Source organism: Macrobrachium rosenbergii, chromosome 42 (genome assembly GCF_040412425.1).
Source record: "Macrobrachium rosenbergii isolate ZJJX-2024 chromosome 42, ASM4041242v1, whole genome shotgun sequence".
NCBI classification, from domain to species: Eukaryota; Metazoa; Arthropoda; class Malacostraca; order Decapoda; family Palaemonidae; genus Macrobrachium; species Macrobrachium rosenbergii.
This window is the reverse complement of record NC_089782.1, coordinates 5,755,366-5,773,020: the sequence shown is the minus strand read 5'-3', so window position 1 is coordinate 5,773,020 and position 17,655 is coordinate 5,755,366. Positions and strand designations below refer to the sequence as shown.

The following is a 17,655-nucleotide window of genomic DNA, read 5'->3' as shown; positions in this document are numbered from 1 at the left end:
ATGGAGTGAGTGTGAATCGTTGCCTGATCCTGATTGGAAGGCTTACGATTCTTACGTTCATGTTTTTAGAGCGTGATCGTGTAAGGAGGTCTTCCTCCAGGAGTGAAGCCGATAACTGCATTCACTTTCAAGTGTCACCAGGTAGGTGGGAGTCAGGGTAAAATTTATCTCCTGTTAACCCTACTAATGCTGCTTCTCCTTTCCCTGTAGAGTCGCCTTCAACATATCCTGTAATTTGTTCATTAAGGTAATGCTTCAACATCTCGCAGATTTTGAGTTCCATTCGTAGACATTGGAGTCTAAGGTGCATCCGATCAAAGTGCAGTGAAGTGTAGTGATCCCCAGTGTTGTGGAGGGGGCAGGTCAGATTGTTTGGCCTATAATGCCTCTAGGCCTCCTCTGCAAAACTCCCAGGACTTAGGGAATGGGCATGTCGAAAGCCGCAAGAGGGTTACGGGGAAAACCTGGTGTCCTTTGGCAGGTCCTTGTTGACGTCTCTCCAGGCTGCCAGGATGCGTGTTTCGCACGGATCCTTTTGATTGTTTTTCGCCCTCCGAGGCGTCCTCCTCCACTTAAAACAGTCACGTTCAAAACTCTCGTCCTTTCAAGAGGAGCCGTCCAGTGAAGAAACTTCTTCTCTTGAAAATGTGCCTTTAAATCTTAACTTCCCGAATGCTATATTTGCCGCAGAAGAGGACCAGGATTTCTTGAGGAGGAAACGACGCTTTTAACGCCCCAGCCGCATTGGGAAGAGAGCCCCAATCATTCTTGGTAGAAGGAGATGGACGTCTCCTTCCCCTCTTCTTCTCATAAGAGCAGCCCTTCTCCTGAGAGGGCTTCACTGCAGAAAGTCCAATGGCGTTTATCCAAGATATGCAGCAGCAGTTAGCTTCCCTTCTGAGCTGCTAAGGAGAAGGAGCCCCGGTGCGCCCTGCAAGGATTTGTCAATGCCAGTTAAAAGATCTAAGAGGAATCTCCCCTCTCCTTCCCTTCAACGCTTTGAAATTGTTACTCCCCTGCAGTGTGTCTTGAACCCTCATCGCTTTTCAATCATCAGCTCTCCTTGCCCCGTCGTGACTGGTTGATCAGGACGCCTCTTGCAGCTAGGCTTGCTGCTAGTAAGAGTTCGCCAGACGCTCTTCTTGCCTCTCCTCCTTTCGCTTATGATTTTTGACGTTCGCAGGACGCTTTAGGACATTCTGGTTATTCCCGATCCCTGCATGACGCTTTGTTAAGGACTCGCCAAGAAGCTCTGAGATCTCGCTCGGCACTTTGTCACCCAGGGCGCCAGGCAGCTTTAAGACAGGACGCTCTTCAGGACGCCGTTTATTTCTTTGAAGCAGGACGCCCGGTTGGAAGCTCATCAGGAAGCTCCTCAGGATGCCACAAGACTGCAGGACGCCCTGTACGAAGTTCCAGAATTTTCTGCAGTTTCTTCCCACGAAAGAGGTCTTGGGCCCCTTGGACCCAAAGGTCTTTGTCTCTCTCTAGCCCGAAGACTCTGGATGTCGCTCCTGTCAAGAGGCTTTTGTCTCAGGAGTCGGACTCTGCAGAACAAGAGCCCCCCCTCTTTCTGAAATTCTCCGACTACCGGGTTTTGGCTAGATTGCTTAAGGAGCTCTTTTCCTGATAAATTTCAGCCTTCTGCTCCTCTTTCCCCTCCTTTTGACAGTTAGCTTCTTCCAAGGGTGAGGAAATCACCCGCTTCCTACAAATGAAGACTTCTTCTGGCTACTAGAAAAGCTCTCAAGAGGGTCAATGCGTGGATGGAAGATAGGAAGTCTCAATGAAATCTTCCTTCGCTCTCCCCCCGTCTAGATTGTGCGGGAAAGCTGGAATGTGGTATGAGAAAGGGAGAGGAAATTGGCTCTAGAGTTCCTTCTTCCTCTCAAGGTGATTTTGAAAAGCCTCGTTGATGCTCAGACGCCCAAGGAGGTCTCTTCTTTCTTCTGGCTAAGGTGTCTTGGACTCTTTCTGAGACCGACCACCATCTGAAAGACCTTTCAAGTCTATGGAGGTTTTTAACTTTCTGGACTGGTGCTTGGGGCCTTGGACTTAAGGACTCGAGTCCGGATTCTATTTCTCTGGGGAGCTGTCCAGTGTACTGTCGTGCATGGACAGTCAAGGCCAACAGGGATGGCGCGATGAACTGGCTTCTCATTTTGGTACAACCTTCCTAAAGAAGAGGGCTTTGTAAACAGAATTTTGAAAACTAAGTCAGTTTCTCCTGTTCAGAGGGCTGAGTTACTTTTTGCCCCTCTTTTCTAGCCATCTCTTCCCCAGCCGCTGAGTCAAGGATCTCGCCTCCAGCCTTAAGGAGAAGGCTACTCAGGATCTCCTTGCTCAGTCTTCCAGACGTCCTCAGTGTCCCTTCTACTTCTTCTTATGTGGAAGAGACCCAAGAGACAGAAGCCCTTTGGGAGATCTTCCTCCTCTAGACCCTTTTCAAGGGAGGAAGAGGTCTCTCCAGAGGAGGAGCCCCTTCTTCCCAAAGGGGCAAGAAAAGTGACTTTCCTCACCTCCAGACACCAGTAGGAGCCAGGCTTCTCCTGTTTTGGAAGCCTGGAAAGTAAGAGGGGCGGATTCCTGGTCCCTCAATGTAATCAAAAAGGTTACAGGATCCTGTTCCTCAAAACCCCCTGTCCTCTACTCCCAGAGATCTGTCGCCTTCTTACCGTCATCGGAGAAGCAACAGATCCTTTTAGATCTGCTGGAAGAAATGATCCAGAAGAGGGCCATAAGCAAGTCCTGGATCTGGAGTCTCCAGGTTTTTACAATCGTCTCTTCCTGGTTCCAAAACAGTCAGGGGTGGAGACCAGTCCTGGACGTCAGCAGACTGAACAACTTTGTCGTCAAAGAGAAGTTCAAAATGGAGACGCCCCAGTCGGTTATCAATGCACTACAGTACCAGGCGATTGGATGGTCTCTCTCGACCTTTCAGGACGCATATTTTCATGTCCCCATTCATCCTCAATCGAGAAAGTATTTGAGGTTTGTCCTGGGGGAAGAGTGTACCAGTTCAGAGCTCTCTGTTTCGGACTGAGTACAGCTCCTATGGTATTCACAGTCCTGATGAGGAACGCGTTGCCAGTGGCTTCATCTTGCCGGGCATAAGGATATCGCTCTATCTAGACGACTGGCTCATCCGAGCCACATCGGAACAAAGGTGTCTGGAGGACTTGCATTCAACTTTGAAACTGACAAAGTCCCTGGGACTTCTTGTGAATTTAGAGAAAGTCCCATCTGATCCCCTCTCAGTCCATTCAGAATCTGGGGATTCAGATGGATTCAGTGGGTTTTCGAGCCTTTCCATCCCAGGAACGCCAGCAGCACTGCTTCAGAAAGTTTCGCCTTCCTGGGGAAAGAAACATGCTCGGTGAGGGAATGGATGAGTCTGCTGGGGACCATTTCATCACTGGAGAAGTTTGTTTCCCCAGGGGAGGTTGCATCTCAGACCCTACAGTTCTTTCTCTTGCGGACAACTGGAAGAACAAGGAGGACTTAGACAAGAGTCTCTCAGGATCTCTCTCTCTGTCAAGGACCATCTTCGGTGGTGGCTCGATCCTTTAAAGTTGGCAGAAGGGGTCTCTCTCTATCTTCAGAGCCCCGACCTAGTGTTGTTTTCCACACAGACGTCCCATGTCGGGATGGGGAGCAACACTAGGGGAGGAAGTGTCAGGCACCTGGAAAGGGGAACAGGTGTCCTGGCACATAAATCTAAAAGAACTGGAAGCGATTTTCCTGGCTCTTCAGTTCTTCCAAGATCAAGTTGCAGGTCGGGTGATTCAAGTCAACTCCGACAACACCACAGCGCCAGTGGCGTTCATCAAGAAACAGGGAGGTACTCATTCTCAGGTCCCTGTTCTTGATCGCCAAGGAGATCCTGCTCCCTGGGCACATTCTCAAGCCCGGTGACCATTCTCACTGTTTTGTAGCAGGGGTCGAGAATGTTCCAGGCAACCTTCTCAGTCGACAACATCAGCTTCTGCCAACAGAATGGACTCTGAACGCAGAAGTGTGTCAAATGGATCTTTGGAAGCTTTGGGGACGCCCCCTGGTGGACGTTTTCTTCAAGGACCACAAGGCTGCCCCTTTACTGCTCTCCAGTTCTCGACCCAGGAGCCCTAGCAATAGACGCCTTTCTCTGGGACTGGAAGGGTCTAGATCTGTCTTTCCCCCATTCAAGATTCTGGGGAAGTCACCAGAAAGTTTGTAGCCTCAGAAGGGACGAGAATGACTTTAATCGCCCTTTTTGGCCTTCAGCAGAATGGTTCCCAGAGGTCATGTCTCTCCTGGTGGACTTTCCAAGAACGCTTCCTTTGAGAACAGATCTTCAGGCCATCAAACAACCCCACTTCTGAGAGGTACCACAAAACCTTCCCCTGCTTGTGAGTCTAACTGCATACAGACTATCAGAATTGCTCAGAGCGAGAGGTTTTTCTAGACCAGTGGCTAAGGCGATCGCTAAATGCCAGGAGAGCCTCTTCCAGCCATGTCAGTGTACCAGTCCAAGTGGATCATTTTCAGGAAGTGGTGTAAACTTAAGGAATTTCTCCACCACGACCTCTCTTTCCCAGATATGCTGGACTTCCTTTTGTATCTGAGAAAGGATTTGAACCTGGCAGTCCCTACCATCAAAGGCTATAGGAGTATGCTGTCAACGGTCTTCAGGCATAGAGGCCTGAACTTGTCGGACAATAAAGACCTTCATGATCTTCTTAGGTCTTTTGAGACGTCTAAGGTAGCCTCCCTAAGTTACCTTCAGGGAATTTAGATGTAGTTCTAAAATTCCTGATGTCGAAGAGGTTTGAACCTTTAAATTCTGCTTCCTTCAAAGATGTAACTAAGAAAGCTATTTTCCTAACTGCTCTGGCGACCATCCCAGATTAGTGAACTGAACGGTAGAGCGTTCAGCAAGATTATAGGTTTCAGAGGCCCTGATGCTGTCTGTTCTCTGAGCCCTATTTTTCTTGCTAAGAATGAAAAAGATCCGTTCTTCCCCTTGGCCCAGGTCCTTCAAAATTAAGGGCTTGACGAACATCACTGGACAAGAACCTGAGAGAACCCTGTGTCCTGTCAGGGCTCTAAAATTTTATTTGCAGAGGACCCAGGATTGTAGAGGTCCTAGTCTAGCAATCTTTGGTGCCCGAGAATTAAGAGGCCTGATATACCTCTCTGTCGAAAAATGCCCTGGCATTCTTTCTACGAAGAACCACATCATACGCCCATTCCAGTGTGCTAGACGAAGATTTGAGAACTTTGAAGGTTAAGGCTCACGAAGTGAGAGCCATTGCTACCTCAGTGGCCTTCCAGAAAAACCAGTCTCTCAATGACATTCTGGGTGCCACTTTTATGGAGGAAGCAATTCGGTCTTTGCTTCTCATTATCTCACAGAAGTGAAGACAGGTATGAGAATTGCATGTAAGACTGGGACCCCATACGTTTTCATAAATACACTGATCTTGGGAACAGAAAGCGACTCTCATCCTCTCCTTTAGTTTTGTTTTGGTGTGTTTTTAAATATTTTATGTGTTGTTTTTTGGTTCGTTGGGTCTCCACCAGTGGTGGTCGCCCCAGTCCTTAGTTTATGTTAATCTTTTTGACGTAACTAGGCTTGGTCAGGTGGTTGTTAGTTTGTCGCTCCCTCTCAAAGTAAGGTCATATGGTCTAGTCACATTGTGGTCTCGCCCCATTGACAGATCATCTAGATTCCACCAGCTTTATAGGTCTCTACCTTGCTGGAGTTTTCTAGTAAAGCAGAAGCAGGCTTGGGTGACAGTAATCAACGAAGTCAGCAATGCTAACAGGTAAGGAACCAAGGCGTCAATCGCCTACATAGTTTTGTTTCCTAAATCCTATTCTGTCTCTTCCCACCTCCAATGGTGGGATTCAGCTATATATATATCTGTCAGGTAAGTGTCATGAACAAAATGATATTTTTATGATAAAATAAAGTTTGTTCATACTTACCTGGCAGATATATATAATCATAGTACCCGCCCTCCTCCCCTCAGGAGACAGTAGTTCTAGTTTCTAGAAAATCTGAATAGAAAATGGGAATGGTTTTGATGCCGCCTCCCAGCGGCGGGAATGGGTACTAACCACCTGGCCCATCTGAAATAGTGCCGTAAGTTTTTGAATTTCTGTCGGTCCCTTTTCGGAGAATACAGCTATATATATATCTGCCAGGTAAGTATGAACAAACTTTATTTTATCATAAAAATATCATATTGTGCTAGAGACTTCCAGTTTGTTGCAAAATGAAGGTACATGATTGAATATTACTAGAATGTAAGAGTTTTAGCTTATAATTGGGTTTTACCACCATTTCACCGAGTTGAACTTATTGACCCGGACTTGAAATTATGGGAGTTATCGTGATTTATATGAAAATATTTCAAAACTGATAAAAGTTACAACCATGAGTTATTTTCTGTTGTATTCTCCCCAAACAGGAAATTATACATTTCCATATATAAAACTTTATGAACGACTAATATAAAACAGTGCAAACATTACTTCAAACGTGACTTAAAGAATTTCTGGCAGACGTAAGGAAAAAGTTTTTTTAAAAATTCACCATAAATCGAAATATTGTGCTAGAGACTTCCAATTGGTTGCAAAATGAAGGTAAATGATTGAATATTACTAGAATGTAAGAGTTTTAGCTTACAATTGCGTTTTTTACCATTTTGGGAGTCAAAGTTGACCGGGTTGAAATTTTTGCAGTTATCGTGATTTATATGAAAATATTTCAAAACTGATAAAAGCTAAACCATGAGTTATTTTCTGTTGTATTGTACATGAAATTGCGCACATTTTCATATATAAAACTTTTATGTAACGGCTAATATAGAACAGTGTAAAAACCTACGACAAAATGACGAAAGAATTTCTGGAATTTTCGCCGAGAGAGCCCTTTACACCGAAAAAAGTTTTTTTTAAAAACCATAAATCGAAATTTTGTGCTAGAACTTCCAATTTGTTGCAAAATGAAGGTACATGATTGAATATTACTAGAATGTAAGAGTTTTAGCATACAATTGCGTTTTTCAACCATTTCAGGTGCCAAACGACTGACCGAATTGAAATTTTTTGTAGTCGACATTTGCTAAAACCCACTGGTGTCAACAAACAATTTTCATCAAGACGCCTGCTAGAGAGCAACAGGCGTTTACAACCTTCCGAAAAAATAAGCCATATGAGGCGGAGTTTGGCGGAGATAAAACCGACAGGTGTATATGAAACCTATGGATTCAAGTAGCCTGCTCGGAGAGAGCATAGCGTACATCACAACCTTCTGGGTGCCAAACTATTAATTCTCCAACACAGACCGTGCACCGGAATGGAAACTACAGACTCCGTGGTCACTGGCTTGTTGCAGGATAGCGGAGCATTCCTGCACTTGACAAAACAGCTGAAAGCGTATGAGATATGAGCATGCTGGAACGGATGCCGGAGCAGAGTACCGTAGCAGCGACTTAGCCTAGTCAGACCAGGAAAACCAACCGGAGTAAACCGGAGAGAAAACCGGACTAACAGTACAAATCTCATAGACACAAAAACAGAGTCAACGGAAACATTCCGAGCGACCATGTTTTAAAATTATGTGACGGATACAAATATAGTGGGAAGGTTATGAACTGTTCGGAAGTGGGCGAAGAGCCAAGAGAGGAAAACTCAGAGCCTGAACGAGTGATAGCGGTGGGGATAAACACCGACCGCTAAACACTATAACCGCCGGAGCGGTAAGCAAGGAGAGCGCCCAACAAGATAATGAAACATCGAACTGGTAGTTAGCAAAATGGAGGGGGAACGCCGAAAGCAAATAAAACAGAAGACAGTTAGGTGGAAAACGCTAACTGGCCTCGTGTGAGATCCCAACAGCGAGGTGCGGACTGGTAGGAAGCACCACGAAGGGAAACAGTCGACGTAAAAGGAAGGGGAGGGAAGGATAGGCCAGGAGGTTGGTAACCCAAAGTAGCGACCAGGGGTGAGACAGCACTCCCCGGGCGCCCAGAGATCCTCATAGATCCCCTCGCTATGTGAGCTGTGTTGCACCGACAAGAGCGAGAGAAAAGGGGAGGAAGGGCAAAAACCTCTACGGCCAGGAGAGCAAAGAAAGGCAAATGGAGTGTGAACAGGAGTGGGGAGAGCACTCCCGGTCACCTCAGGCCCAGGTGGGGTGCCAACCAATAAGGTCAGACACACACCGAGGGACAAACCAATCAATGCAGAGGAGGGGATGTGGGCTACAGCACAAAAATAAGGATAAATTGCTCTCAAGCCTTGGAAAGTTAACAAACCTTGAAAACGAACCAAGGGGAGAGAGAGCAAAGGGATTGGGTAAACGGGAAGAAGGGGTTTCTCGATACAACAAAATAATAAATATAGTTGAAGTGTGAACAGGAGTGGGGAGAGCACTCCCGGTCACCCAAAGAAGGATTGAACTAGGATAGGCTACGAGGTAAACCCTCGCTATTCCAGCTTAACCTATCAGGAACATTATCCTAAGTGAAAAGCTGAAACGGAGAGGGTGGACGTAGGCTACATACCTAAGCCAAAACCAAACAAAGGGAAGCACCAGACATAAAACTCATATGTACAGATCGAGATCACAGACATGAAACTCATACGTACAGATCGAGATCGCCCCCCCTTAACGTTTTTTCCCCAAAGGGAAAAAATGCTATAGCCTACCCCTAGGCTAACCTAACTGAGGCGATGCAAAGGAAGGAAGCCTAGGAGAGGGATAAAGGCTAACTAACCAACCCAAAATAAATGTATAATATAACAGAAAATTACTATAAGGTACATGTAGGAGGATAGGCAGGCCCAACACGACATGGACGTGAAGGGAAATGGCCGACCTCCAGTTATATAAAAGTACCCAAAATAATCAACAAAATTCAAAAGCATCCGAGCACAAGGTCAAACGTAAAGAGAATAATCTTAAATGTACCAATGAACATCATGTTCCCATAAGCTTAGAGAAGTGAGTGTCTAAAATAAGGCATAATAAAGCCAAAATAATAAGCGAATAGGCCCGAGGGGGAACCATGTAGCCTAAACAGCAAGACCGCACTTGACCAGCAAGGGAACATAAAATTCACAAAATTCACAAAATTTACTAAATTGCAAAAACAAAGCAAAAAACCGTAACAGTACCAATGAAAATAAGATTCCCAGAAGCTAAGAGAAGTGAGGGACAAAATTAAGGCATAATAAAGCCATGATAATAAGCGAATAGGCCCGAGGGGAAGCTTGTAGCCTAAACGCCAAACTTCACTTCTCGTAGTAAAGGGGCACAGAACAAACATAAAAATAATCAAACCCACTTAAATTAGGAATCACAGAATTGGGAATATATCCCAAACAAGAAAAATTACAAATAAATTACACAAAACAAACATGCCGACCCAAGACCAAGAGAGGTCATGAGACGCCGTGAGAGGAGATCGAGACGGGCGTTATAAATCCCTTTAATTATTAAACTAAAGGAAAATAAGGAGCCTCAATCGCCTAAAAACAACAAAACACTGGTACTCAAGTTGTTGAAGAAGAACCTTGCGGGATGCCATAAAAATGTCAAAATAGGCACAAAATAAGGAGCACAACGAAATTACGTGTGAACGAAAATCGCGTGCTAAAATGGAATGCGGCTAGTATTGCCTTGTGTACAGTCCGCGAGTAGTGCATGGGCTTGTATCGCACCTCTCTCGTTGGGACTTTTGACATTGGGAATCTTTATAGGCAGGGTCCCGTGATTGTGACAATCTCACCCTTTACCATACACGACTCCATTTCTTGAGCTCGCTCTGGGGTAGTAACCCCAGCTTTACATTTAGCTTTTCTCTGGTATCTAGCAACGGAATTCCCTAGAAATAAGTGCTGAATGGATTATTTCACCGGGTGACACGGGCCCCTCCCAGAAATAGATTTTTCCTTTGTCAAAATCCTTTTTGAGTCCGCAATGGTGAGGCCGCTGCAAACTAGTATAACAGATAAAGTGATGTACAAAAAATTGGTTAACAACATAATAAGAATAAGAGATCATAGACCCCCGGGTTCCGGCACAACCCCTCCGGGATCCCGAGCCTCCAAAGCTAGAGTCCAGTAGGAAGGCGAGGCAGTACATCACAGCTGATCATAATATGGTCAGGTGGAAAAGCCAGTCAAACCTATCCATAAAGACGCAACATGCCGAAGCATTTAGCCTAACGGAGCAACGGGAGGGCCGGGGATGGCGGAAACTGAGCCCTGAAGTGGTTGGAAACCCGCTCGATCCGGAGAGAGCGAATCAACGAAACACTTGTTCCAGTAAATGCCGGCAGGACCGATCCCAGGAGAGAGCATGTCCCTCAACTAGGATAGGCCTGTCTACCTCGGGGTGACCATCGAAAGCTCGATGTCTCACACGCGAGGAGATGACAAAAACTAGAACCTCAGGAAAGGATTCACATATTATAACGGGGGGCCGAAGGTGGAAGGACAGTACTAGTAGGAAAGGGTCCGGAGAATAAGAACAGGAGACTGGGGTAATACCCTCCGCTCAACTGTAACCCTGTAAGGTATACGGGGAGACCGTGACCCACTACAAGCACCGGGGAAGGAGAAGGGGTGGGGATAATATAATACCAAACCATATACACTCCACCCTCCTGGTCGGCATAGCCTAGGTAACCAGGAGGAGAGAAGGGAAGGGGGAGGAAAGAACAGGGAGAGAAATTCCTGTGTTGAAGGCCAACCTTAACTGACTCGAGTAAGGGATTGTATGAAGCATGAAGGAGATCTCCCAAATAAAACCCTCTTCCCCCACTGGTGAGAGAGGGGGAACAAAGGGGTCTCAACTTCAGCCACCCGAACAAGCTGGAAGGCGGATGGAACAACAACAGAAACTCCCTCGACCTGACTACCCCCTCCTCCCCCTCTCAAGCGTTATACGGGAGAGCAGGAGGTTAGGAAAACAAAGGATAAAGAGGTAGCCTAGTTCATTCATTAGTGAAAGAACTAGGCTAACACCCCCAAAGGATATGTTAACCAGAGTAAAAAATATATAACCATCAAATAATCATCAAACAAACTAAAAATATACGCTTGTGCTAGGCTATAGCCTAACCGAACGAGGTGACAGAATGTAAACAGTCAACAGGTCGAACCTGACGCCACGTAAGGGTGAATATTATAATTTTCACGTCATCAAGCACATATAGTGAAAAAGTCTTTTATCACACTTCTCAGAAAGGGAAACATCCTGGGGAGAAAATTAACGAGTGAAAACTTCAGATACCTTAAACAATCGAAAGAACCCCTATGAGAGGAAACTTGTAACAAACAATATTAAAGGAGACCCAAAGGCACACCGCGAAAGAACGCCGCCAGGATGCTCCCTGATGGGGAATTAAAGATAAATTGTGTAAACGACCAAGAGAAACCCAAACAGAACAAGCCGAATGGGTATACCTCTAGGTCGGAATGGCTGCCAAGCGGGACACCACAGCGACCCAAACGAAAACCACGTATAATTTATGTATACGGGCTTAAACAGCCAGACTTATCATAAAAACCCCAAAAGAAGATGGTACTTAACTTGGAAACAGTAAAGCTGCTCGATGCCATGATGCAAACAGCGGAAAATTCCGAAAAAAGCACAAGCGAAAATTCACAAGATCGCAGCGATCACGTGCTAGAAAGGAATGAGTTCAGATGGCGCTGGGGTCGCTGTTTGGCGGGCGGGTGAGTGCGGGAGTTGGGTCGGCTCTCCGCTCTTCTGGGGGTTTTGCCATTGGGATGTCTTCAGAGTGTGGTTCTGTGGTAGTGATGACCTCACTCACCCTTGCCCATACCGACGTCTATTTCATATAGATGCTCGATCTGCGGGTAGTAACCCCAGCATTCCTGATAGCTTTTTTCTCTGGTATATTTAGCAATATTTATACCTAGAAATTCGTGCTACTAAGGAATTTCACCGGGTGACACAGGGACGAGCTCAGAAATAAAATTTTTGTAAATTTATAGATTAGGAAGTGATTGTTTTATTCACTCCCAAGACTGTTGAATTGGATCACTGTTCTTACTCTACACCTGCTAATATCATGAAAGTGAATCATGTTGAGAAATTGCATGAAATCTTATTTAGTATGGCACTCAGAGAGATGGGGGTCATTTCACCTGAGTCAGAGGGGAAAGCTCAGAACCTGTCAGTTGCTGTTGAGAGATTCAAGATTTTTTCAGTAAGCTCTATCCCAGACATTGTTGGTGGTGATCCAGACATGATGCCTTTTTGCTCACGGCCAGCCATAAGGTACAGCCCAAAAAAGACCTAGCTCTTTGTCCAGAGTGTTGTTCCTTTTTATAGGCACAGGCAAGCATAAGAAGGAGGTATCCAGCAACACTCTTTTTGGCTTCGTGAGGTAGTCAAAGAAGCTTATGACTGCTCTGAGGGGGATATCATCCATCTCACCTGTGTAAGAACCCATTAAGTCGGGTGCGAGACCGTCCCTAGCCATTTGGAGGAACTTCTTGGTGTGGCAGATAATGATAGCAGGTTCATGGTATAGGCAGACAACCCTTACCTCATTCTACGTGGTAGATGTTAACCACAAGTCTTTGGATACCTTCTCCTTGGGACCTATGGTTGCAGCTCAACAAGTTGTGTAGACACCGAACTCAATTCAGACAGACTTGCATCTCGCATGAATGCTTTTGCTTAGTATAAATCTGGGGGTGTAAATGCAGAGTGACTGGACTCTCTGTCTTCCCTTCCCCCTTCCCAGAGCAGCATCTAAGCCAAAGTATTGGCTGGGATTAGACTTGTCTTTGAGCTAGATATCCCTCTGCTCTTCCCTTTAACAAAGAAGGATGGGGGCAGTGATAGAGTTATATTCTGAACCCACCAGTAGTGTTGTCAGAATTAGCTATCTACTGGCTTAATTTCCTAATGGAGATTCATAGTTCACCTATCCTTTACTTACTTGAGTGAGGCTCTCTATACCCTCACTCAGGCCCAGGGCCCATCTTTCTGTCATCCTTATGCCAGACTGATTAGGAGGCTACAGGAGTCATTGCATCCCTTGCTTGCAGTTGCACCCAGGATTGTAGTATTTCTGTGAGGGCTCGACTCCAGTCAGTTGTCAGGGATAACCCTCCCACTAAGGAGTGAGTCGCATTGCTAAAGTGAGGAAGTGAATATTGCACAGTGTAAGATAAAAGGCTTTCCCTCTTGGGGGGATGTCTTCTTTGCTATCCTGTTACTTCTATGCTCAGTTTTAATAGTTGATTTTACTTGAGGTATCTCAGCATATAGTCTTTCAAGCACCTGAGATCTCTAGGGTGGAGTGAGTAAGGAATTTGTGCGTTGTCAGACGTCTCATTGTTATGATTAAAAGTTTTGCTGTGTTAGAGCTTGCTCGAGTGAAATTTTTTAAAAATTTATTCATTTAAAGATAACATCAAAACATTTAACCTCACATATTTTCAGTACAGGCAGTCTCCGGTTATCAGCGGGGGTTCCATTCCCAACGGCATGATGATAACTGAAAATCAGCGATAATAGCACCGAAATCCCTGCTTATCGGTGCCAATAACTGATATCGGCGCCACTGTTAAGTGGGGATCGGTGCCGATAAGCGGAGATTGGCGCATATCGGCGCCAAAAATCCAGTTATCGCTAGACAAGCACTGTAAAACCAGATCACCAATAACCGAGGCCACCAATAACTGTGGACTGCCTGTATAAGCCTAATTTATTTTCATAAAAATAAAGAGTTATAGAATAGCTGTTGGCCGCTACTGCCAAACCGCAGTTTCACTGACACACATTCAGCAAGGGCATTTAAAAGGTCAGCTCGGTCAAAAACAACAACCGTGGTCACCTCAAACAGCCAGCGTCACTAGACAGTACAGATAACCCAAGGGATAACCAAAGTGGAACAAATCTCCCCACCTCCAACGTCTTTACTCCCAGGGCAAGGAAACTGGTTGTAACATATAAAAATAACTCATTTTAAAGAAACAAGGTGGCCCCTGTAATTAATGGTAAATTATTTTTCTATCCTAAATGATGAATAGTTTATTTAACCTGCAGAGGAATTGAAAAATGCAGTCTTGTAACTAATAAATAACTGCTAAAATGGAATATGGACAATAATCAAATGACTTGAAAAGCTATTCCTTCCAGACCACCCACACAAATTTTAAGTGTTAATGCATTAAACATATCATGGTGTTATTACAAGAACTATGATTGTATTTCCAAAACGTACACAAAAAAGAAAAATCATTAAGAACAAACAAAATTCACACAATGCTGTTTCTTTAAAAACGAAGCACAGTAAATAACAGATCTCAGGCAAAGCCATAGACAAGGGATTAATCTTGAGGGTAAGATTTAAAATGATAAATAGATATGGCAGTGCTGTTTTGTTTTCCTGGCCACACCCTAGTGATCCTAGAATGTTTGACAGCTTATAGATCAGTGATAAGGGTGCCTGTCACAGTATTCTAATAAGTTTTGAATGGTTTTTGTAGATTAATTGAAACTTATTTGAATTTCCCTAATAAAATTAATGTTCAATTGGAGCAACAGTTTGTTAAGTAAAATGTATCTTATGCATGAGAAGATTCACTCTTGTGTTCTCATCACAACCTTTACTTTTCTTGATATAACAATCGTTTTCTGCAAATTACAAAGTCTTCAAGAGATCTTGTATTGCATAAAAAATGAAATTTGTACTGACACTTCATATAATTTGGTCAATTTTTTTTCAGGTGCAATAGAGAAGGATGGCAGTAATAAGCAAGTACTAGATAAATTGCAAGTTGAGAGAGAAAGAGGCATTACTGTTAAAGCTCAGACAGCATCCATTGTATATAGATACAAAGACCAGGTAAGCAAGGTTGCCAGTTTATATTTGTTTTGGCACTAAATATCCATCACTTACAACGACCTTCAGATGCATCAGTTCCCTTTCCAGACACACTCAAAAGCAAAGAAACATCCTGTTGGCTGTTTGCACATCTGAGCTCCCAAGTCCTTTTGTTGACAGACTTTACATTTCCTTAATAGATTTCCACTCTTTCACTGTTTCTGACTACATTATCCTTCAATAACTTATCATAGAGTAGTTTTACCTTTATTGTAGATTGGGTCTCTAAGATATTAAATAAGTGCATTAAGTACCACTTACTTAAACTTCCCAGTTAGTGTCTTACTGTTTCTACTGCTGATCTTTAATTTTCCATAGCCTTTCTATTTGTATGTTATTCATTTGTTAGGGATTAGAACTTCTTATAACAGTTTTGGGTTGTTTTTAAATTAAATTAATCATGGAAAGCTAAATAGCTCATTAGTATTTTGCTTAGAGTTCTCTGACTTTTGCTCTGCTTAGTGCACTTTTTTTTTTCTGTCAGTGTTTATCACTTAATCAATGTAATATGATTATTTTGCATCTCCATATAGTTGAAGATTTTTGTATTGGGAGTAAATATTTGTTTGGAGTTTTTTTTTTAAGGATTCAAACCTTAAAGTGACTGAGACCTTTGTTAAATACCTGCTTATTCCTTACAGCTGATTGAACAGCAAACAAGATCTAAAAGCTCCCTAATAATTTTATCATGCCTTGGACATGTATGGACATGCAATGCCTATTGCACCCAAACATGAGATAATTTAAGGGTTATGACTGAATGAACAGTGAACAAGAATTAAATGCAATTCTGAGTCTTTTGTATGTGTTGAATGGACAAGGAGTATCTTAAGTGATTTTGCACATCTGTTAACAGTTGTATTGATCTCTCTCTCTCTCTCTCTCTCTCTCTCTCTCTCTCTCTCTCTCTCTCTCTCTCTCTCTCTCTCTCTCTCTCTCTCTCATTTATTGGTTTTTCAGAATTTTCTGCTGTGAAAACTATGACAAAATGCAAAGAAATGAAAAATGGGAAATGATAGGAGAGAATGTGTGTGTGGTTGTGTGTGTTATAGGTTTGAAGAGGACTATCTTAGTGGGTATCAAATGCTTCTACGTCTCTTTTGTGTTGCCCTTAATTATTTTACTACAAGTTAATATCCTTCAGTAAAATGTGAAAAAACATAAACAAGAAGTCAAACGCCCATTCATCCTCTCCACCTATCCCAGAAAACTTTCTCTCTTGCTTACCTGGTGCGCGGTGCTGAAACTGCGTGTGATAGCCAGACTATTAAAAACTTACAAGGAAGTTCTAACTCCCCCTTTTAAAAACTTGCAGGGAAGTTTACAAGTCCTCCTTTCTCCCCCTCCTCCAACACCACTGTATTATTGAGGTCCTTTACCCCCTGTACCCCCATGAAGTCATGAAATGTTAAACTGGTTGAAAGAGGCATTGAGGTGCCTAGAAGAGAGTTTTGTTCATTGAGTGGCAGCAGAGGGACATCAGAGTCCTGCCTGAATGAACCTTCCACATCAAGAAAGGGTGCTAAAAGTTTTCACCTGTATTTCTGAGCTGAATGCCTGAGTTACCAAAGAATTGGATGGTGATGGACTTTGGTAAAAGGGTTAGGGGTCTAAAGAAACTGTTGAGGGTATTGTGTTGGTAGGATTGATGATTCTGCCTCGCAGTCATCATCCACCCCATTTCTTGAACATCATCAGCAAACTCCAGTGCCCTGGGGAAGGCATTATGGTCTATGTAGGGATTCTTCATAATTTCGATAAGCATATCAAACACATCCTCATGTGTTTATACAAAGGTGCTGGATGTGATGTAGATTCGTCTTCATTGTCATCGTTATCGTCTTCAGGGGCTTCTTCCTCCATCTCACCAGAGGAATGAAAAGCGAGAATACCCTAACAGTTTTACAAACTAAGTTAAATATTCTAATGAGGCCTTTATTATGACATCGTGATCTCAATAATTTCAATTAATCTCCACATCTGGAGTAAATCCCAGGTTACAGGGATAAAGGAGCCCCAACGACAATCGTGATGCCCACAAGTACCGTAATCTCACTTATATAATAGCAATACCTTACCATAGGAAGGTGAGGTCCTCCAGGCAGTAATAACTGGGCTGGAGGCGAATGGGATTGATGAAAAATCCCAAAACATAATGCTGACTGCAATCAAAGCAGGCCAGGTGTTCCCTACATCAAAGGCAAAGCAAAAAGCAGCAGCAACCAGGTCAATAATAGTTGCAAATAGCAACAGCAAACAATCCAAAACGCCTTGAGAAGGTGGCTCAGAACAGACTAGCTGCCCGACATCACTGGGCCAATGACAATACCTCTCAAAGAGGCGGGCAGGGACTGCATTGCTTGAAAAGAAAAACAGAACTGTAAGAACAGGTAAACAAGCGAAGGGCTGGTGAGGAGGAAACTGGAGAGCTTACAAAATACTGCCAAAGCAGCTTAAGACAAATCTTACATAAATACAGTACAGTTAAATTAAATTAAATAAATCAACAAGGTAAACATACTGACATCAGTTTTAAGCACTTCCTTTTCATTTTTCCTATATACAACCATTATTCTTACAGATAGTCATGGAGGCCTGTGTTACATTTGTAGGAAGATATTTCACACTCATTATTCTCATCATCACCAATCATTTGTGATAATATTAAGAAGTGTAGTCTTCAGAACTTATTTTGCTGCTGCATATTAAGGTAATGCTCTGTCTTTCC

At 43.7% G+C, this 17,655-nt stretch overlaps 1 protein-coding gene across 1 annotated transcript in view; it reads left to right on the top strand.

The window, feature by feature from the left end:
* waw (Translation factor waclaw) overlaps window positions 1-17,655 on the top strand; it is a 570,569-nt gene that overhangs the window by 97,590 nt on the left and 455,324 nt on the right. The window contains exon 3 of the mRNA XM_067085359.1: window positions 14,770-14,888. Within this exon, the coding sequence (XP_066941460.1) occupies window positions 14,770-14,888 (119 nt within the window). The remainder of the gene's footprint in view (window positions 1-14,769; window positions 14,889-17,655) is intronic.